Below are 24284 nucleotides of genomic sequence, written 5' to 3' on the forward strand. Positions count from 1 at the left end.
TTCTTGCCTATTCTTTTCAATTCCAGCCAGACTGTTCGCCATTCTCTCCAATGTCTGCTAGATGTTCTCCAGTTTGGTGTTTACAATAGCGCAAAAAGAATCCTGGCGCTGCTGCATCTCCGCTGCCAGGTTCTGTACCCTCTGAACTCTGGAAGGATCCTGCCCTTGCTGTATGTCTCTCACCAATCGAATGTGTGAAGCTGAAAAAAAGCACTTTACAATATTGTAGAGCCATATGTTTTTTTTAAGTAGCACTACCAAGTTTTTTTAAGTTGATTTTAAACATGCTGACATTTTATTATTTTATTACTCATAACTAACTTAGTGGTGTAGAAACAGCTGGCTGAACATTTACATCCTCGTCATCTGTTTCTTCCTGCAGCAAATCCGGCCTGAAGTAAGGTCCAATCCCCATCGATACTCTGGTGCTGGATTGTGGCATCTCTTCTGTTTACAAAGTCCCCAAAAAAATTGTTAACATTTATTAAACAATATTTAAAAGTATGGAAAACATCACAATGCATTCACACATTTACCTTCTTTATCCAGAGGTTCCGACACTCCAGGAGAATCTCTTGGCCTCAATTCTTCATCAGACAATCTTCTGCTTGGGACTGAAGTTTTTTCAGAATGGCTGGCTTCAAATCTCTCAAATGTGTCGGTTTCTTCTGTGGCTGGTGCTGGAGGCTCTTGGGTAACATGCTGTTCACTCCTGGAGGATTCTTTTTCCCAGGTTGATGATGTCACCTGGGCGGGCAAGTCTTCTATCTGGTAAAATAGAAAGAAATTAAGCAATGCACATAAAAAATAAGTTAGTAAAGCTCATTTGATTGAATTCTTACCAACATGTGTCCTTTTTGGTCCCGATTTCTGTGGTCCTGCTTTCTTCTTGGTTCTTCTTTGTGATTCTTCCTCTTCAGGAATGGCAGCTCGGCGTGACGAGTCCACACTCCCTGGAGTTCTTTGAACTATGATGGGGTTTATCCTTCTTCTTATCATCTCCTCCCAGGGTAGTCATCAGATGTTCAGTTCCGGTCCTCCTCTGGTTCCCATCTTGCTCTGTCGCTGCATCCCCATCTTCTACTTCATCTGTCTTCGGCAGCTGATGTATCTCTTCATGCAATTTCCGTAGTTCCAACGGTTTCCAGAAACTGCAGTTACTTTCTCCGCGATGGCATCCCAGATCTCCCCTCTGTTTTCAGGCTGTTGTCTGTGCACTTGGTCCATACAGAATTGGATATGATCTGTCGACACCTTCAACCAAGGCACAGTTCTCTGCCTCGTTGTACCAGGGTCCAAGCAGAATCTTCCTCCCGGATTCATCTACCAAAGCTTGCTCTTCTGAAGGTTCTTCTTGACGAATTGTTGGCTTTTATAAAACAAGAAAAAAAAAACAATGCATAAATTCACACAGTGACATGAGGGACTGCCTAGGTGTTTGTCAGTGTACCTGGCAATGCGCTAAGTGACCTGTGGGTGTACCTACCGGTATGTCAATCTACCTGGCAGTGCGCAAAGTGACCTGTGGGTGTCCCTATGTGTATGTCAGTGTACCTGGCAGTGCGCAAAGTGATCTGTGGGTGCACCTGCGTGTATGGCAGTGTACCTGCAAGTGTGGAAAGTGACTTCATATTTACCTGTCTCGTTGTTGTTTTCTTGGATTTCTTCCTTTGATGTCTAGGGTCTCTTGTAGTCCTTTGCTGTCTTGAAATGTCTTCTTCCTGTGTTGGGTCACACTCCTCGCCACTGCCCAACGATTCTTCTGAGGAGTGAGGGAAAGGGGGTACACGGGGGTGCTTGTCCATGGACATGCCTGTTGAAAATAAATGTAAAATATTACATAAGGAAAGACATTATGCACAACTCACATCTGCTGTAAGGAACTCTTGTGCACATTTTAAACCCCTGCACTCCTACATTACATGATGCAATTAAACTAACACAAAAAAACAAAAACATTGCAAAGCACCCCTGCACACATTTCAAAAGTCTATCAATCCCACCCAAGCAGGTTGAAAGTACATCACAGGCAAACCCCCCCCCCCCCCCCCTAAACCCCTACTTAACATAATGCAATTAAACTAGCACATAAAAAAACATTGCAGTGCACACCTGCACACATTTTAAAAGACCCCCAAACCCACCCAAGCAGGTTGAAAGTACTTTAGAGGCACCCCTCCCCAACCCCTGCACCCCTACATTACATAATGCAATTAAACTAGCAGAGAAAAAATGTTACAATGCACCCTTGCACACATTTCAAAAGACCCCCAACCCCACCCAAGCAGGTTGAAAGTACGTAACAGGCACCCCTCCCCTACCCTGCACCCCTACATTACATAATGTAGGGGTGCAATTAAACTAGCAAAAAAAAAAACTGTTGCACAGCACCCCTGCACACATTTCAAAAGACCCCCAACACTACCCAAGCAGGTTGAAAGTACATCAGAGGCACCCTTCCCCCACCCCTGCACTCCTACATTACATGATGCAATTAAGCTATCAGAGAAAAAACATTACAAAGCACCCCTGCACACATTCAAAAGACCCCCAACACCACCCAAGCAGGTTGAAAGTACTTTACAGGCACCCCTCTCCCAGCCCTGCACCCCTACATTACATGATGCAATTAAACTAACAGAGAAAAAAAACATTACAAAGCACCCCTGCACACATTTCAAAAGAGCCCCAACCCCAACCAAGCAGGCCCATTCGTAACCACAGACACCCATCCACCACCCGTACATTACATGCTGCACTCCCACCTCTTATGAGCAACCCAAATTAACCTTCAAAAGCATACCTGCAGTATACATCCACCTACATGCAACACCATACACACATATCCCACAATGGTACTTATCTAATAAAAGCAGAAACAGTTCCGAAAACAGTCTCTCCTCTGTCCCGCGCTGTCTGTCCTGGCTGAATGTAGGTCTGCTGGGTGCTTGTTCACCGTGGTGTACTTTTCCCCACAACAAAAAAGCCAAAATAAAATCTCTGCAGCACCTCTCTCCACTCTGCAGGTAATCAAAAATGGTGACTGGACCACGCCGAAAACACCGCTTATGTAGTGGGAAAAGTGCGGAAAGTCGAATTCGTTCCGCCCAGCTTCCGACTGATTGGTCTGTTTTCAACAAGAGGTATGTCGAATTCAGTTCAAATTGAATAGGCTGGAAACGGAGACCGGAGACAGCGGATTCGACAGTCGAGTAGATCGGAAAACTGTCAAAAGTGGGGCTGTTTTCAATTGAGATTGAATACCCCCCTAAATGTGAAATTTGTGGAAGAACTATTTATAAAATAGCTATATGTGCTCATCCACATCATACTGTAGATCCACTTATAACATATAAACACTGACATTAATGCATAATCTGTTAATTGCAAGTACAGGACAAGAGAAGTTCTTTAGGTTTGGAAGTTTTGCTTTTAACTTCTGAAAACAATAATTTTTTTATCCGATGTGATAACTAAGTGTGACGTGTTTTCTATGATGTGAGAAATGAGCACTGATACCCCCAGTAATACCTAAGGCATTTTGTCCTGGTTTTTTCATAATGTTCCCAGCCGCTGACTGTTTAGTAATATTGAAGTGAATATAATCATCACTAGAGTCCATGTCCGAGGCACACAGCATTGAGCCTTGGATGAGAACAGTTTGGCCTTCCAGGAGCTCTATGATAGTATTTGTGATGAGAAAAGGAGGACTGTCATCTTTAGGAAGGATGTTAAAAGGGAACTTGTGACGAATGCTGTGGCGTCCATCAAATATCCTGAAAACGACAAAATCTTTGGTTGTGTCACTGTCATCATGATGGTAGCAGACAACACCAGCCTGTATGTCCTTTATGGTGAACATGAATCCTTTGCCTCCTGAATGTAGAACGAAAGAGTTTGTGTTAGCAAAATTTGTAGCAATTACATAATTATAAAATTACAAACCTTCTGTTACTATACTAGTTTGGGATTGCTCTTATGCTAATAAGCATGAAGAAAGATAAAGGACAAATTTACCATGCGTAGACTGTACATAATGTCAGTGGTATAAGATCAGAATAGAGTGTAAAGAATACAACAGTGGATGACAAAACAATATATAGAAATTGCTGATGGCAGAAGGAAGCAGAACATATTTGAACCCTTCTAGGGCAGGCAAAGGGGTCTTACCGTCCGTTTTTGTAGCTATGACACCGTTGCTACTTGTGTGTAACCTATGTTGTTATTTTTTGCATAATATTTTAAACATGGGTTTATTTTCCTGTCTAGGATTAGTATTTCTGTGCATTTGAATATCATATTACAGCACAAGCAAACATTGGTTTTTGTATAGTAGTATAATATATGTATATGTTTTGGGGTTTTGTGGTGTGATTAACCAGTATGTAGAACCTGACAGAAAAGAGTGCACTGTACATACTACTAATGGGTTACACATATACAGACTCATCACCAATGTAAGATCACACATCACTGATTCCAGATTTGTTAATGTCCATTGCCATTTGTCAAAGTTCCATACCAATTTGTAGAACTTATTTGTGTAAAAGCTGAGCCACATAAACTACAAGATTTTCCCTAATCTCTCAATTTTTCAGTTCAATGATTTGTTCCGGGCCTGTGGAAATTCAATTTATTTTGAATATTTAATAGCCAGAGGATTACCGACTATCAACTCAAATCTGACATCTAGGTGGATTTACAAGTCTGCTATTTAGGGGTTTAGCAGAATTTAATAAGGTGACTTCTAACCTCTCCAGTGATCAAGAGGCTTAAAACATATTGCAGTACTGTGCTTCCACTCAAAAGACAGCAAGAGTGTCATATTTTCAGTGTGGAATTTAGGAGATAATGTGAGACTTAGAAGAATCCAATATTTATCATTTTAGAAGAGAAAATACTCTTCCGGACTGGATGTAGAGCCTATTTGGCAGTGGTAGAACAGTAGCAGGTGTGCATTTATATTTAGTGTTGCAAGTAGATGTATATTTTGTTCAAAGTTCAGTTGGTTCCTTAGGTTTGTTTCTCAGAGGCAAGTACAAGTAGCAGGCAGCAAAACAGAAACACCATTATAAAGTCACATAACAGGGAGTAATCCACAGCATGCATCCAGACATTATGCACTGTGGTATAATGTCTTTAGTTGTGAAGGAAAGATGCAGCACCAGTCATCTATACGAAAGTCAGAAGAAAATATATGGTGGTAAGTAAGGACTAGGTATTGTTCCAGAAAATCCCATAGATGTTTGATAAGTTTCTGATCTGATGACTGAGAAGACCATTATATATTGAAGACATAAGTGCCATGCTCTTTAAACCATTGGGTTGCACTGTCATTCTGGAAGGCACCCAGGTAAAAAATATACATAAGATAATGATTTTCACTCTGTAACATTAGGTAACAATTAGCAGTGTCCTTGCCTTCTAAGGTGATTACTGCACCCATAACATGGGTTCACTACGGCTGGCCGGCGGTCGGGCTCCCGGCGACCAGCATCCCGGCGCCGGGAGCCCGACCGCCGGCTTACCGACAGCTTGGCGAGCGCAAATGAGCCCCTTGCGGGCTCGCTGCGCTCACCACGCTACGGGCACGGTGGCGCGCTACGCGCGCCACACTATTTTATTCTCCCTCTATGGGGGTCGTGGACCCCCACGAGGGAAAATAAGTGTCGGTATGCCGGCTGTCGGGCTCCCGGCGCCGGTATACCGAGCGCCGGGAGCCCGACCGCCGGCAAACAGAAGACCACCCCATAACATGACAGTCATTGTTCCCAATAACATTACAGAACCAACAACAGATCCCTTCATTGCTGGAAATAAGCACCCAATATTATAAAGCTCTCTGGATTGGTACTGTATTAGCACTCAGCTGAGAACATTGTGAAGAATGATTCATATGATCCTATCACATGGAACCATTGTGTTCATATCAGCATGAACTGCAAGTTGTGCTGATCAGTTTTTAAAGTGTAAATCGACAATAATAACCAGCTCTGTGGAATTCTTGTCTGAGAATTTTTTATGTAATGGCTGCTCATGTGCAGTCTGACGTTTTCAGTCAACTGTACAAATAAATAGCGCTATAAATATATATATATATATATATATATATATATATAAAAAACAATTTATTCCATACTAATAAAAACAATGTTATGATAGGAAACGTATCTAGCGGTATTATATGGATATCAAGATTTAGTCCACCAATGTATGCACTTCTTTGGAAACCAATGTCCAACGTCTATTACTCACATATGACCATTTTGTGACAGCAATTGCAATGTTCCAGCGATGGAATATTTCCAATCTGTGTTCCAAGTACGGAATCCAACTGGTTTAAGCTCGTTCGGCGACGGCAGATGCAATGCTGGATCCTGGTTCACAGGGCACTTTCGCTGGATTTGCTGTATAGCTGAAGGTATCCAAGATGGTGCTAGGTGGAAGAGTCCAGTACCTGGTGTATGCAGACCTGACGTGTTTCGCCGCTCTTGGCGGCTTTATCAAAGGCGGCAAAACGCGTCAGATACTTGGAACACAGATTGGAAATATTTAATCGCTGGAACATTACAACTGCTGTCACAACATGGCCATGTGTGAGTAATCGTCAAATAGACATTTTACATTGGTTTCCAAAGAAGTGCATACATTGGCAGACTAAATCTTGAGATCCATATAATACCTGTGTTATACCGCTAGATACGTTTCCTATCATAACATTGTTTTTATTAGTATAGAATAATTTTTTTTAAATATATATTTATAGCGCTGTTTATTTGTACTGTCATACAGAGGCGTAACAAAGGTAGGGCGAGTGGGGCATGTGTCCTGGGCGCCTTGGCGGGCCCAGGAGAGGGGGGCGCCGCCGGCGGCCAGGGCATCATGCCCCACTCGCCCCCATCACGCCAAAATGTGAGGGGAGGAGAGCGCAGCGTCTCTCCCTCCCCTCACCGCCGCCAGCACTAGCAGCGCTGCCAGCAGCGCTGCGTGTGTCCGTTCTCCGGCGTTAGCCAATCAGAGCTTGCGGACCGGCTCGTGATTGGCTGCCTATCCGCGAGCTCTGATTGGCTGGCGAACCGGCGCCACACAGCCGCAGGAGACCTGGAGCGGTGAGGGGAAGGAGAGGCGCTGCGCTCTCCTCCCCTCACAGACACAACAGGCGGTGAGTGACGGGGGGAGATTTGGACGACTCGGGGGAGCACAGTGGGGCAATGTATCTGGCACTGTGGGACATGTATCTGGCACTGTGGGGCATGTATCTGGCACTGTGGGGCATGTATCTGGCACAGTGGGGCATATATCTAGCACAGTGGGGCATGTATCTGGCACAGTGGGACAATGTATCTGGCACAGTGGGGCAATGTATCTGGCACTGTGGGGCATGTAACTGGCACAGTGGGGCATGTATCTGGCACTGTGGGGCATGTATCTGGCACAGTGGGGCAATGTAACTGGCACTGTGGGGCTATGTAACTGGCACTGTGGGGCAATGTATCTGGCACTGTGGGGCAATGTATCTGGCACTGTGGGGCAATGTATCTGGCACAGTGGGGCAATGTAACTGGCACAGTGGAGCATGTATCTGGCACTGTGGGGCAATGTAACTGGCACTGTGGGGCAATGTATCTGGCAATGTAACTGGCACAGTGGGGCAATGTATCTGGCACAGTGGGGCAATGTAATTGGCACTGTGGGGCAATGTAACTGGCACTGTGGGGCAATGTATCTGGCAATGTAACTGGCACTGTGGGGCAATGTATCTGGCACTGTGGGGCATGTATCTGGCACTGTGGGGCATGTATCTGGCACGGTGGGGCATGTATCCGGCACTGTGGGGCATTGTATCTGGCACTGTGGGGCAATGTAACTGGCACTGTGGGCCATTTTCAGTGGCCACACCCCTTCTGATGCGTGGCCACGCCCATTTTTTCGGCGCGCACACATGTTCTTTTGCTGTTTGTTTTTTTTGTTTTTTTTTGGGGGGGGCGCCATTTTCCATCTTGCCCTGGGCTCCAAAAACCCTAGCTACGCCTCTGCTGTTATATAAATCTGTGGGGAGACTGACTATCTCCCAATACAGCTGCTAGGAGAAACCACCCCTATATGCACCTGTCTATATCTATTTGCTATATATCCCTTTGTTTTCAGCAACTGTTGGCCAGTTGCTTGTCTGTTTGCTTTGTACTTTAAATGAGTGCACAGATATGATGCCTGTAGCATGTGCTCATCACAATACCTGTTTGCAATAAGGGAAGTAACCTCACATGTGGGTCTGATTCAGGTCCTGACGGATGTGCAGTGCATGCTACAAAATACTGTTGTTCGGTTCTCTGAACATGCAGGGCCGTCTTAACAGCAGTGTAGGCCCCTGGGCACAGCAATGCACTGGGCCCCCTACGCATCCTCCAGCAGTAGGGGTGGGGGGTGCTATCAGCGGCAGATTTGATGTCCCGCGGGCGGTAGGGGGTGTTCTATCTGCCACTCAGCATGTAGGACCTGGAGCAGTCATTTCTGCTAATTACTCCTTTACTGCACAGATGGGGCTAAACTGTAGAAGGGGCATTAGGCTGAATGAAGAAGCCCCGGTACATGACTTCCAGGGTGGTAGGGGGTGTTTAATACGTAAGGGAGGGGTAGATAGTGGAGTGGGCTTAATATTTATCATTTTCCGGTGGGAGGGCAGCTTGCTTGACTGCAGATATCTCAAGTTCCTGAAAATATATTTCTGAATGGGATAAAAATCTAGAGAGTCTGACCTGTCAGGAGGTACTGGGGATTTGGGGATCAGAGTTCAGGAGCCAGAGCAATTCACTAACGAAAATCTAAAACTGCATATTAGGCGTGTGTAGCTGATGCAGAGACCAGCTGATGGAAGGCTGATATCTCTGGTTCTGGTCACAGTAGAGACAAGCTGTTAGTGTCCACCGAAAGGGGAGAGTCACAGCTTTAGGATTATATCCTCAGAAAAACTCTAAGTCAGACAGAACCTGAGATATCTGGCTGGGAATAGCAATTAACAGGCTTGGATGGGGACCACTGCTTTCAAGTCGGATATTTCCTGTTCCCCAGGTCCGATTTTCAAAAATCTGGTACCCCTGGAAAGAGGGGACCCTCCGCTATCAGGCTAGGGCCCTTATACTCCTGAGGCCCTTGGGCAAGAGCCCATTGAGCCCATACGAAAAGACGGCCCTGTGAACATGCCCCACACCCATACTGAGCATGTGCAGTACGGTTCTGTGAAGTCGGACACAGATCAGCAGCAGACTGTCAGTTATTGACAGTCTGCTGCTGTTTGGAGGTGGGGAGGGGGCAGTGATGGCCTTCGTTCCCAAAATGGAGTTGTGTCACTGCCATTAGGGGGGGGAGTGACGAGGCCAGGATCTCTGTCAGAAGGCAGACATTTCCTGGCCTACTTGTTGGATCTGCAGCGTCCAGCTTGAACGACCCCCATGTGTCATGCAGTCAGCCGTCTGTGTCACAGATGATCCGATGCTGTGTCCTAGGACACAGCTTGGATCACTAATGAAAGCAGGAAGCACGACTCCTCCTGCTGCATCAACATATTAGTGCTATCACTGCTGCTTCAATGTAAGCAGCAGCGGTAGCTACTCCAACCACATCTGAATCAGGCCCCTGCCCCAGTAAAGGATTGTTGATTGCGATTATGAACAGGTTTCTATTAACCAATGGACCAGACCACAACTCTCTGTGTACTGTGTTGCAGGGTTGAAAGCTCTTGACAGACAAACCAGTTATGGGGTAAACTCAACCCACTTACTCAAAACTGGTAAAACTCACATCACACCATCAGGCCTTACACCGGTGTAGCATATAGCATAGGCACAGAAATAACAAATAGATTATCCTTGTGTAAACTGCTGGATTTGGCAGTGGTTCTGCTAAGATGCCACCCAGCTTTAGGCAGGCACAAACTGTTGCAAAACCCTGTCCCTTGGAAAGCTAAATAATAAAATGCTTTCATGTTCAAAAACTTCAACAGGAACTGTAATCTCCAGCAACTATTGTGTAAGACACCAGCACATCTGGTATGGCAATTCTGGCAAATTTCAGAAAGGATGATGGACTGGTCTGGCCATCTGGAAGACTGGTCTGGCCATCTGGAGGACTGGTCTGGCCATCTGGAGGACTGGTCTGGCCATCTGGAGGCCTGGCCAAGCAGCTCCACCTCCTGGCTCTCTGCTCAGATGGCAAGCTTTCTCTAACGTGACGTCACATCACGCAGCTGTATATTGGGTGAGCCAGGCAAAGATGATCCCGCATCACTTGCTGCACACCCCTGTGTCGCACAGCTATGTCCCTTTTTTACATGTACAGAATAAATGCCGGGGCTGATTATTAGCCTTAGTCCATCCATGAACACCTGCCTTCGTGAGTAAGCTGACAGGTCCTGTGCAATTGTGTTAGCGTTCGATATCATATTTTGCTGAAACTGCGTCTTATTTGCATAGCTAAGTGTCAAAGACGCACAAGCAAACTCTGCTGATTAAAATGCTGTGCAGCATGCCTATATTCTGTGTACTACCGCACCTGTGTCTGCATATGGAATGTGTAGCATTTTGTACGCCGCAGTTGCACACAGAATATAGGCATACTACATGTCATTTTAATCAGCAAAAGCTGCTTATGCACCCTATTCACATCATTTTGCAAATAACACCCATTTTAATTTAAAAAGTTGAACGAAAAGACGTTTGGCGCTACCAAGTCTCGCCACAGCATGCTGTGACTAGGAGGGCAGATTAACGTGTAGGGAGGATAGATATGAGAGGACACATTTGTACTTTGTTCACAGATGTAATTGGCAAGACTCAATTTACTGGACTGGTTCTGGGATAGGGGTTCCTTTTGAAAGCCACTTCATCTGCAGCTGTATCAGGTAGGCACAAATTCTTCTTCATATTATTATTATTATTATTATCTTTACCTTAATTTGTCACATACTGTCTTCAGCACCATACAGGTAATATACATAGTAACAGTAAAACATGACATTTTTTTAAAGTATACGAAATGTAAGTTAATATATCTTACGCTGGGCATACACTATACAAGTATCTGGCAAATCATCTGCCAGATCTGGCTCGTTGGAACGAAAATCCGGTAATGCATGAGAGCAAATGACAATAGAACATTTGTTTACAAACACTGGAAAATGGACAAAACCTGACATTCAGACAAATTGGTTAAATCCATTTTCCAGTGTATCTGGGGAAATAAATGATTGACATTTACTCTCATCCATTACCGGATTTTCATTCCAACCAGCCAGATCTGGCAGATGATCTGCCAGATAATTGTATAGTATATGTCCAGCTAGAAAAAACACAGGACAATAAACCACCAGACTAGGTAAGACTCAGACAAGATAAAGAACTTGCTGTATCTTGACGGGCAAGTGGAGATGAGTAAAAGATCAACCTGTACCCAAAGAAGGGTGAAAATACAGTGTCAGAGTCACTGAATGGGACAAGGAGATAAGAATGGATACTAGGAGTGTATAGTGTCAGAATCGGAGTCTAGACTAGGAGACAAGAGACAAAAAACACTGGTGGGATGGGTAGTTCTAGGTTTGATACATTAGGAAGGAAGGTCCTTCCCATGAGATCTTACATACTAAGAGGGGTAAATGGTTGGAGGGTGAATTCCAGAAGAGGAGGGTGGGGTGGGAGTGGGAGAAGCATTGGAGGAGTGAGGTGGCAATAGGAGGAAGAACAGAGTGGCAAAAAGACGTGCAGTAAATTAGATTGCAGATGTAGGAGGGGTAGGGGTCAAGCTAGGATTTCTGTCACCCGGGCAAAGCCTCAGCTTGGCACTCCCCTCTGTCTTTTCTCCCTGCTGCACAATTATTACCTCCCAACCACATAAATAATTAACCCCAACCCAACCATTAAAAAAAACCTGTTATTATAATTACTACTACATATTAACTAGCAGCACTTAAGAGGAAACTCACCCTTGTCCAGTTTATCAAGAAGAAAGATGAGTAACTGGTCTCAGTAGTCTCATTTCCAGAGTACCCCACAGGCCTTGCCCTGGATTTTTCATTTGGTCTTTTAAACTAAAAAGGAAAATATGCCTTCTAAAGGGCATATAGTTTCTTTCCTGTTATATAAAATTACATTACTAAGTGCAAATCGTGCCTCATGAGATCTACAATACATGAGAAGTGTCTTGACAACTGCATCCTGTGAGTGTAGATTGCCATCAAAACGCCAACATCTAAATATTGAGTACAAATGCCAAAATCCTGCTCTCCCTTTGAATGCTGGTATACCATACAGAGACCAGAGTGGTGTTGTGTAACAATTCCACCAATTTAAAGGCACATGTAGCAACCAGCTTCATGATGTGTGGTATTCCTGTACCTGGGCAGCTCAACCCTGACCGCCATGTTTCTCATGTAGAAGCAGCCTGTTATGCTGAGTGACCACTGGTATACAGACAGTGCTTGGCTCCTCAGCTGACTAGCATTGCCCCAGTCCTACCTTCTTCCTACCTGTGAGCAATCAATGTGCTCACAGCCACACTGAGCCTGTGCAGTATAAGGACTCCAGACACTGTCTGGTGCTGTAGTGCAACCGTGCCGCCCCCAATGGCACAACCAATGTCACACGGATCATGTGCACCCTCTCACCCACCTAACCTCACTAGCTGCACCTCGCTAGGGGACAGAGGTATTAAGTATCTTGTATTTGAGGATTACAATTTAGAACTTGATTCTGAGGAGTATAGGGAACTAGTGAAGCAGGCTGCAGAGCAGGGAGGCCAGAACAGAGTGGTTAATGACAGACACAGGAAGATAAGATGAACAGTGGCATTCATAATACATTGAATTTGGGAAAGGTGAGTATAGGAAAGGTAGGAAAGGAGAAGGTTACAATAGTCTAGGAAGGAGATGATGAGTGCATGGATAATATTCTTTTTGCCATCAGTGTCTGCTCATTGAGATGTGGAGGCGGTGGAAATGGCAAAATAGATAGATATTTTAAATGTATAGAACAGGGAAGTGTCAAAGATGTCAGTGGATTTGGAGGTATGCCAGTATGGAGCTGACATCAAAAGAAAGAGAAAGGGGTGCAATGGTGGGACCCTTTAAGGGAGAAAGACAATGTGTTCACTTTTGGGCATGTTTAATTTGAGAAAGGGCTGTGACATCCAGGATAAATATGGCAGATAGGCTGGAGTAGGCCTGAGACATGACTGATGGACGAGATCATAAAAGGATAGGTAATATTTATATCAGTGTAAAGGTGGTACTAGAGACTTAAAGACTGTTGAGTTTTTTGAGGAAGGACTATGTATGGGGAAACTAAGAGGGGACCCAAGGACAGATCATTGGGGTATATGGAGGGAGTCAGATGTAGAGACAGATATTAACGGTTAGTGAGGTAAGTGGAGAGGACAGACATATGGAGAATGATGCAGTGGAGAGTTTGATCGATGCTGGTCTATCCTCTCCAGGGTCCAGGGCTGTGCTCTTCTGAGAATGCATGGGGGTAAACACACGCATAATGAAGCCCTATTTAGGCCAATAGAAGAAAATACAAAATGGGGTTTCACAGCAAATTCACCATTCAATATGGCCCCTATGCAAAGAGCAGGGGTCTCCAGATTCCATGGACCAATACAGCCAGGACCCTATTGCATAGGCTGTCTGGAAGACCTATTTGGTTCTTTACTCCCATGTTACAATATATGTTCTATAATTGTATAGAAAATAATTTGTTAAGCTACACTATTGTTATTATTCTAAGGAAAATATGATTACATTTTAATATTACAGCCTACGGAAACAATCAAAGTTCTGCATACTAAAGTAACACTTTCTATAATAAAATGGTATGTATAGCAGATATTGATTGCACATGAGAAAATTTAAAGTTTTACCTCTTAAAGTAATACGTCCATGCTGTAACCCATCCACAATGACCAGGCGAACTGCATTGATATTATCATTATCTAACACTTGAAACTGTTGCCATGTGATTGCTCGAGACTGACCTTCCAAGAGATCAAGACCTATACAAAGCAGATTAATTCTAAATTAGCTGGGAAATTCCTCCATATAAGAAATTGGTTAAGAACCCTAAATACCATTTAAGACCAGAGAGACACGGGGTAAACCTACTAAAGATCGAGTTTGGTATTTTGGTAGTTTTTCTGTTGGTTTTGCAATCCACCCATTTGCTGAAGGCCAAACTGACGAACAACCAAAAAGCTGACTTTAGAACATTGGAGCAAGTATCGATTATTTTACATAGACAAGTATAGAAGCTAAATAAGCAAACACACACCACTGCAAAATGGTCCCCTGGCGCTAATTAAATTAATTAGTTTAGTGAATATGCTCTATATAATTAATTTAAAACTCAAAATCTACGTGCAGCTCACTGCTATAGGGGACTTCTCTGCCCCTTATTTGCAATACTAAAAGAAAACCAAAATTTGTAGACAGCGCTAGCAGATTTCTTATTAAGATTGTTTTTATTTGTTATTTTAATAAAAATATATAAAAATCCTACTTTTACCTCTACAGATAATTTCATACAATTCTACTAAATAATAACAATTAAAACATGGCTACATGGCATAAAGCATTCTTTACACATTAATAACATTCAGAACTCCGCTCTGTGAACTAATTCCTTGCTACGAACACTAAACAACCAAATAGATACAATCAGCTCACACTAGTTCTACTGCATTGTAACAATGTCTCCCAATTCCCCTCTGATATTGAGTTGCTCAGTTAAAACAAGCTGGAGACAGATACTTTGTTTATAACATGCAGCAGAGCCGTACTTGTAAGGCCTCCTTTTCAGAATAGCATCTAGTGGTGTTTTAAACCACAGTGATCTTTGCTTCCCTGTGAAAAGCTTGACAAAAAGTAGGGTGATTTTAAGTCCCCTTTGAGAACATGTGTTTTAGTGCACAGTAGCAGTCAATTTAATTAAACAGATTTGCTGGTTAATCATGCATGCATTGATTGTTTTGCTCACAGCAGCAAAGTTAATGGAATGTTACAATAATTGTTTTGAACATGGTCATGTCAACAGCACATTGTTACCACGCTTCCTCCTGGGTTCCTTTACATAGTCCTCCCGGCTCTGGTGCTCGAATACCTTCCTATAGAGCCTTATCCGGAGATTGTTCAGTGTTGTCCCAGTATGTCAGAGCAAGTCTGTGGTGTGCTGATTAGGTAAATTAGGATCAAAAGAGACACGTTTCTCCGCCTCCAAACATCGGCGGCTTCCTCAGTCAGATGTTTTCAAAACTGCAGCTCTGCTCCCTTTTATCCCCGGCAGGCGCATGGGGGAACTGCCGGGGATAAAAGGGAGCAGAACGGCAGTTTTGAAAATTCCATTATGGTTATAGCATTTTTTACAATAGATGAGTTGTTGTTGCCACAAAACCAATAATTACTTTAAAACTAATTAAATGAATTGTAAGTACTCACCCATATTCCAAGATACACGAGGGGCATTTGTGTCAGTTGTTCTAATAGATATATGAACTGTAATGGGGGAACTCCTTTCAAAAAATAAATCGTGAACTTCAAACTCCACCTATAAATGGACAAGGTCTTAGATTTGCAATGAAATTAATACATAAATAATTAAATAAGGAAATTTATGGCAGACTTACCATGGTTAAATCTCTTTCTGTGAGGTACATTGGTTCCACAGGGAAACATCGGGGTGTAGAGATGGATCTTGGTCCAGGCACCAACAGGCTAAAGCTTTAGACTGTCCCAGAATGCATTGGGGCCTCCTCTATAACCCCGCCACTGTGAGCTCAGTTTCGTTAACCAGTCCAATGCAGGAGCAGGTAAAAGAGAAGGTAGATGTTAGTCACATATAACCACGTTCTTATGGCAGGAGAAGGGATTAGTGGCTAATGCCAGACAAACCCATAGAAGCTAGGTGCATCAGGACGGGTGCCCTGTGGAACCAATGTACCTTGCAGAAAGAGATTTAACCATGGTAAGTCTACCATAAATCTCCTTTTCTGCAGTGGGGTACAATGGTTTCCACAGGGAAACATCGGGGATGTCCTAAAGCAGTTCCTCATTTGAGGGGACGCCCCATAGCGGGTATGAGAACCCAGCGTCCATAGGAAGCATCCTGGGAGGCGGAAGTATCAAAGGCATAGAACCTAATGAACATGTTCACTGAGGACCATGCAGCCGCCTTGCACAATTGTACAGCGGATGCGCCTCGGCGGGCCGTCCAAGAAGGACCAACAGACCGAGTAGAATGGGCTTTAATAGCAGCAGGAGCTGAGAATCCAGCCTGCGCATATACTTGTGCAATCACCATTCTAATCCATCTGGCCAAAGTTTGCTTATTCGCAGGCCAGCCACGTTTGTGAAAACCAAAAAGTACAAACAGGGTATCTGACCTCCTGATAGAGGCAGTCCTCTCCACATAAATACGGACAGCCCTTACCACATCCAAAGACCGCTCTTTGGAGGACAAATCAGAAGATATAAAGGCCGACACCACTATCTCTTGGTTAAGGTGAAAAGATGACACCACCTTAGGCAAATAACCAGGGCGAGTTCTAAGAACTGAGCAGTCATGGTGAAATATCAGAACGGGTGGACGACAGGACAGAGTGCCTAGTTCTGACACCCTCCTAGCAGAGGCAATAGCCAGTAGGAACAGGACCTTGACCAAGAGCCATTTAAGGTCCACTGACTCAAGAGGATCAAATGGAGACTCTTGTAGGGAATTCAGGACAACAGACAGATGCCATGGAGTCACAGGAGGGACATAGGGAGGCACCCAGAATGAAAGTATGAACGTCAGGAATAGACACAATTTTTCTCTGAAACCACATCGACAAGGCAGAGATATGAACCTTGAGGGAGGCTAGATGAAGGCCTAAGCCTAGGCCTTGTTGCAGGGAAACCAGAAGTCTGGAAGTACTAAATTTGTAAGCATCGTAATTCTTAGCAGCACAACAGGTGAAGTAAGAATTCCAGACTCTGTAATAAATCTGCGCAGATGCCGGTTTACGAGCCTTCAGCATAGTTTGGATAATCGCCTCGGAGAATCCTTTGGCCCTCAGGAGTGAAGCTTCAAGAGCCACGCCATCAAAGCCAGTCTGGCCAGGTCCGGGTAGACACAAGGGCCATGAACGAGGAGGTCTGGGTGTTGAGGACGTAGAAGAGGACGCTCTATCGATAGACCCTGCAGGTGTGAGAACCAATGCCGCCTGGGCCATGCTGGAGTGACTAGAAGTAGTATTCCTCCTTCTTGTTTGAACTTCCGCAGGACCCTGGGCTGGAGTGACACTGGAGGGAACACGTAAGGCAGCCGGAAGTTCCATGGAATTGCCAGTGCATCCACGAACGCTGCTTGAGGATCCCTGGTTCTTGAGCCGAAGAACGGAACTTTGTGATTGTTTCGAGATGCCATTAGGTCTACATCTGGTAGGCCCCACTTGTCCACTAGGAGTTGAAAGACTTCCTGATGAAGACTCCACTCTCCGGCATGCATGTCCTGACGACTGAGGAAATACGCTTCCCAGTCGAGGACTCCCGGAATGAACACTGCCGATATTGCTGGCAGATGGCGTTCCGCCCAACAAAGGATTTTTGACACTTCCATCATTGCCATGCGGCTTCGAGTGCCGCCTTGACGGTTTATGTATGCCACCGTGGTGGCGTTGTCTGACTGTACTTGAACAGGCCTGTTCTGTATCAGAGGCAGGGCGAGAGACAAAGCATTGAACACTACCCGCAATTCCAGAATGTTTATCGGGAGGAGTGATTCCTTCTTGGTCCACTGACCCTGGAAAGAGTGTTCATCCAACACCGCGCCCCAACCCCTCAGACTGGCGTCCGTAGTCAGTAGGACCCGGTTTGGGATCCAGAAGGTACGGCCCCTGCTCAACTGCTGGTCCTGTAGCCAACAGGTCAGCGACAGACGAGCCTCCGGAGTCAAGGAGACCATGTGAGACCTGATCCAATGAGGCAAGCCGTCCCGCTTGAAAGGATTAACCTCTGCAGAGGGTGGGAATGAAATTGAGCGTACTCTACCATGTCGAAAGCCAACACCATCAGGCCTAGTACTTGCATCGCCGAGTGTATCGACACTCTTGGGTGAGAGAGGAAGCAACTGATCCTGTCCTGAAGCTTCAGAACCCTCTCTGGAGTCAAAAATAGCCGTTGACTGTGTGTGTCCAGCAGTGCCCCCAGGTGTACCATGCTTTGAGCTGGGACCAGCGAGGACTTCTTCCAGTTGATGAGCCACCCGTAGGCTTGGAGGAAGTTTACCGTCAGTTGCAGATGACTGAGAAGGACATCGTGGGAGTTTGCCAGAACCAGCAAGTCGTCCAGATACCGCAGGATCCTGACTCCCTGGCGATGGAGATGAGCCGTCATCACGGCCATAATCTTGGTAAAGATCTGAGGAGCCATGGCCAATCCAAACGGAAGAGCCTGGAACTGATAGTGTAGGTTGCCAATAGCAAACCACAGATATTGCTGATGCAATATGGCAATAGGTATATGCAAGTAAGCACCCTGTATATCCAGGGATACCATATAGTCTCCGGGTTCCATAGCCAGTATAATTGAGGGCAGTGTCGCCATATCGAACTTGGACACTCTCACAAACTTGTTTAGTGATTTGAGGTTGAGTATAGGCCAGAAAGACCCATTGGGTTTCGGTACCAGAAACATGGTCGAGTAGTATACTCTGCCTCTTTAACCAGACCTGGGTGAATCGCAGAAGTCAGCTTCCCACCCTGGGATCCCCAGGGGGAGGCCCGCCCTGTCATGCAGCAGGCTTGTCATGTTTAGAAGCAGGCTGACGGGCTGCCCAGGATTGTTTTGCCGTGGGCTTAGTGGTTTTGGAAACACGAGATTGTCTTGGGTATGTCTGACCTTTAGCTTTTTCTTGAGGTCGAAAGGAGTGCAAAGTGGTACCTTTAGCCTTCTGTGCAGAAGGAGTAGTATTAGGGAGAAAGGCAGTCTTAGCAGCCGCCAAGTCAGCCACAATTTTATTGAGATCTTCCCCAAATAAGATGTCTACCTTAAACGGGAGTACCTCCAAGGTCTTTTTGGAGACCTTCCATGACCTCAACCACAGAATATGGCAAGCCAGGATGGACGTAGTTGACGCCTTGGCTGCCAACACACCCGCCTCAGAGGACGCCTCCTGAATGTAATAGGCGGCGGTGGTAATATGAGACAGGTATTGTCTGACATTGTCAGATATATCCTGGGGCAACTCATCCTCTAATGCCTGAAGCCATGCTTCAATTCCTTTTGCAGCCCAGGAGGCTGCTATAGTGGGTCTATGCACAGCACCTGTAAGGGAGTAAATAGACTTCCGGCATTCCTCCACGCGCTTATCTGTCGGCTCCTTCAGTGAGGTGACAGTGGTGACAGGCAGAGTAGGTGACACCACCAGATGGGTGACATGGGAATCCACCGGCGGTGAATTTTCCCACTTGTTACACAACTCTGTAGGGAGAGGATAGTGAGCTACCATCCATTTAGACAGGGAGAATTTCTTCCCTGGAGTAATCCAGGGTCGTATGTCCACTAAATGGTCAGAATGCGGTAATAATGTTTTAATTACCTTCTGACGTTTAAACTTGTCAAGTTTTTTAGACACCGTAGTGGAATCCTCATCATCATCTGATATTTGCAAGATCTGCTTAATAGCAATCACTAGGTCAGGGACATCAACCTGAGTTGTAGATTCCTCGTCAGAAGCAGCTGTGTCAGTGTCTGACTGGACAGTGTGCTCCCCATATTCTTCAGAAGAATCTTCTGAGAGATTAGTAGATTGTGAGGAGGAATTGGCCCGCTTAGATGACCCCGTGACACAAGAGTGGCTTGGGGCAGTCTTATGTCTAACCAAAGATTGATTCAATTGCTGCAACTGGGTAGACAAATTATACACTCAAGGCGGATTTACCATAGGGACAATATGTGACTGTAATGGTACAAGCGGATTTAACATAGTTGAGAACGCCGCCCAAGGTAGCTCCTGATTGGTTACAGGAGCTGCGGACTGACTGGGAGATGTATGGCACATAGTACACATACCATTATCCAAAATTTCCCCCTCAAGCAAAGCCTTGGCGCATACACTGCATGATGCAGGAGCGTCCTCGGATTTCCCGCCCTTTGTGTTAGACATTTTCAGTTATGTAACAACAGAGTGTATTAGTACGATACAGCCAGACAGAGTACAATACCAGCAAATAAATTCCCTAGTATGTGACCGCAGACACAGTACACAATACCAGCGAATAAGTCCGGTATTATGCGACTGATTCTCCAGTACACAACACCAGCGAATAAATCCAGTATTATGTGACTGAGTACACAGTAGAATACACTTAATTGGTAAATACTGTGAAGCACTATATATGTGACCCTAACGCACCTAGTCCTTCAGGGTACAGAATAAAGTGATAGACAAAGCTGGGATACACTGAAAGTGAAATCCACACAGCAGATACAGGCACACACAGTCACAGTGACAATGCAGATAATTATTTATTAAGACAATAAAACTGCACTGGACTAGTATATGTAAATATATATAACAAAGCGCGGTCTCAGACCAGATGTATATATCAGAATACTCATACAATATATTCTGGCACAGACACACTTGTCCTTAACTAACGCTGTCTTAATATTGACATGTAGAATACTTACGTGTTTGTAAAATCACAGCGCTGATGTACAGGCGGATTTACAATGGATACCTTGCACTGCAGTCCCGGAGACCAATCGCAGCTATGCTTAGAAGATGGCGCCCAGCATCTCAGGGAGTGAGGGAGAGTGTGAGGCAGCTCCAGAGTGGGAACACCAGCAGTAGATGGTGCCCTGAGCCGGGGGAGGGGCTACAGGCAGAGGCGTAACTAGGGTTTTCGGAGCCCAGGGCAAAATGGAAAATGGCGGCCCCCCCAAAAAAAAACAAAAAAAACAAAAACACCAAAGGAAGCATGTGCGCGCGTGAAAAATGGGCATGGCCACACACCAGAAGGGGTGTGGCCACTGAAAATGTCCCACAGTGCCAGATACATGTCCCACAGTGCCAGATACATGCCCCACTGTGCCAGTTACATGCCCCACAGTGCCAGATACATGCCTCCACAGTGCCAGTTACATTGCCCCACAGTGCCAGTTACATTGCCCCACAGTGCCAGTTACATTGCCCCACAGTGGCAGTTACATTGCCCCACAGTGCCAGATACATGCCCCACAGTGCCAGTTACATTGCCCTACAGTACCAGATACATGCCCCACAGTGCCAGATACATGCCCCACAGTGCCAGTTACATTGCCCTACAGTGCCAGATACATGCCCCACAGTGCCAGATACATGCCCCACAGTGCCAGTTACATTGCCCCACAGTGCCAGATACATGCCCCACAGTGTCAGATACATGCCACACAGTGCCATTTACAAGACTCTCTTCCTCTACCCCCCGTCAGTCACTCACCGGTGCAGCGCTTCCCTCTGCTATGCCTCTCCTGCCCCTCACCGCTCCAGGTCTCCGGCGGCGGCTATGTGGCGCTGATTTGCTAGCTAATCAGAGCTCGCGGACTGGCAGCCAATCAGGAGCCGGTCCGCAAGCTCTGATTGGCTAACGTCGCCGGAGACCGGACACACGCAGCACTGCTGGCAGCGCTGCTAGTGCTGGCAGCGCTGCTAGTGCTGGCAGCGGCGGTGAGAGGAGGGAGAGATGCAGCGCTCTCCTCCCCTCACATTTCGGCGTGACGGGGGCGAGTGGGGCATGAAGCCCTAGCCGCCAGTGGCGCCCCCCTCTCCTGGGCCTGCCAAGGCGCCCAGGGCACATGCCCCACTCGCCCTACCCTAGTTACGCCTCTGGCTACAGGTCAAGCACCGTCTCCCCTATGCTGGTTTTCACCACCTGGTACTATGGGCATTAGTACACCCAACCTGTACTCCTATGTGGATATAGTGGGTTCCCTGCTTGGTGACAGTGTCCATGCCAGCGTCGCAGTCCGTCTCCCTAGACTGCGATCGAAACGTGATTTAATGGCGGATCCCACCTCGGGGACCCGCTTACCTCCTCCCTTCCTAGCAGCCATGGGAACCAGAAGATCACTGAGACCGTGTGCCCAATGCTGGAACGTCCCTGCCGCAAGTACCCGGGAACTGAGCCAGCGGGAGTATGCGACGCCGCTGGGGAGATGACGGAGCCGCAGCACAGAATGTCACCCTGACATGTAAGGGCACCAACTCAAAACTGAGCTCACAGTGCCTGGAGGCGAGGTTATAGAGGAGGCCCCAATGCATCCTGGGACAGTCTAAAGCTTTAGTCTGTTGGTGCCTGGATCAAGATCCATCTCTACACCCCGATGTTTCCCTGTGGAAACCAATGTACCCCACTGCAGAAAAATACTTGTATATAATATTCCAAAAGACCAGCACTCTCCATCTAATATTGACATACGTATTTATTTGGATCTGAGGCGGAACTATCACTGGTGCAGACCATTTTAAGCAATGTCAGATGAATGGCCAGTGCAAAGAGCAGGGTGGGCCCCACTGCACGAGGGACCTGTCCCTTAGTTAGGCCAGACTGACCTTGTGTGTGCAGGACTGATAGAGGAGTCCTGACACCAGGGCTGCCATCAGGGGGGTATTGGGGGCACAGCTGTCCCGGGCCCGGCTTCTCTGACAAAGAGGGGAGAGCCCGGGCTGCTCATGCCACCGTCCACCTGCCTCCTTACCCCCGCCACCATTCATCCGCGTCCGTCCCCGTCCACCCGCAACAATCTATTGAAAATGTTCCTCCCAATGTGGCCGCCGCCTCAGGGAAGTCAGTTATTGGCTGCTTTGGTTAACTGCTGTAGTTGATTGGCTGCTTTTTTTAACTGCTCCACTATATCTCTCTCCAAGGCTTGACACATCTCCCCTGACTGAATTGCTCCTGGTGTCATGAAATTATGGAATTGATTGAAATGTCTATAGTCTAAAATCTTCCATATATATATATATATATATATATATATATATATATATATATAAAACATCTTTTTTTTTTTAACAGTGTTATCAAACTATTAACAAAAACTCTCCCCCAATGGAGAGAAAAGAAGAAGCGCTGGTATTTAAATATTATTTATTTAATAATTCTATTGTATATTACATGAATAAAACACTCGATATTTTACAATAAATTAATTACCGGCCGGTAAATAAATTAAAAATAGTTAAAATTAACCCCACTTGCAGAAGCACATTTAGGGAATTTCCCAATAATACTCAGGTAATGATTTTTTTGAACCTTAAAGTGTCCAGAGAGCAGGAGATCGGTATTTATTTGGATATTATCCTTAGTATTCAAGCACAGTCTTGTACAATCAATGTTAGTTAAGAGCCATTTACAGCAAGAAAGGGCTCTTAACAAAACATGGATTCCAGAGAGACCTAGGGGCTTTCATGCATGTGGAAAATCGACATGTACCACATGCATGCATGCCCTAAGAAACGCAATAGAGTTTACTTCTAACACCAATGGGAAAGTGTTTCCGATTAAAGAATTTATGAACTGTAAGTCTACTTATATAATTTATGTAATTCAATGTGGCTGTGGAAAACAGTATGTTGGGAGGACAACACGCACGTTTCATGGAACATTGGCGTAACATAAATAAAGGTATCAAGACACATCCCCTTTCAAGTCATATATCTCAATGTATGAAATTGTATTCCTTGTGTAAGATCAATGTTAGAGCGATTTAGTCTATCAGATTTACGAAGAGGGGGGGGGGGCGATAGGTTTAGTGTGCTGTGTAGGAGGGAGGCATACTGGATCTATAGACTTGAATCCTTGGTGCCTCATGGACTCAACGATACTATAGAGTTAAATAACATCTAAATAGGTCATAAATGGCCATCAAGGTTCCACTAAAAGAGAAAAAAAGGGAGATATTCCTATATATTATATATTGAAATATATGTGGTACTATCTAGGCACCTCTATATAAGAATTAAATTAAATTTTATTACTTTTTGTTTAGTAGGGGTTGTGTACTGCAATTTAACCTATGTATAGCGTGTAGCCTGACATCTTTTAATTATTAGTTCATTGTTTTTTGTATATATATATATATATATATATATTGGGTCATACTCATGAGAATAGCTTCCAATAGTATCTGTATTTATTTATATAACCTCTACGATTTTGTATGTATGAGCTATGCTCCATATAGCTGTATGCACGTTTTCTATTCTTTCTAGATATTGTCC

General features: G+C 45.2%; 1 protein-coding gene across 3 annotated transcripts in view; it reads right to left on the bottom strand.

Moving 5' to 3' along the window:
• Positions 1-24284, bottom strand: part of FREM1 (FRAS1 related extracellular matrix 1) — a 326722-nt gene that overhangs the window by 267972 nt on the left and 34466 nt on the right. For all 3 annotated transcript variants that reach the window (XM_063914068.1, XM_063914069.1, XM_063914070.1), the window contains exons 6-8: positions 15479-15587; positions 13909-14040; positions 3532-3876 (exon numbers count right to left, since the gene is read on the bottom strand). In XM_063914068.1, the coding sequence (XP_063770138.1) occupies positions 3532-3876; positions 13909-14040; positions 15479-15587 (586 nt within the window). The remainder of the gene's footprint in view (positions 1-3531; positions 3877-13908; positions 14041-15478; positions 15588-24284) is intronic.

This window comes from Pseudophryne corroboree, chromosome 1 (assembly GCF_028390025.1).
Source record: "Pseudophryne corroboree isolate aPseCor3 chromosome 1, aPseCor3.hap2, whole genome shotgun sequence".
Classification (NCBI taxonomy): domain Eukaryota; kingdom Metazoa; phylum Chordata; class Amphibia; order Anura; family Myobatrachidae; genus Pseudophryne; species Pseudophryne corroboree.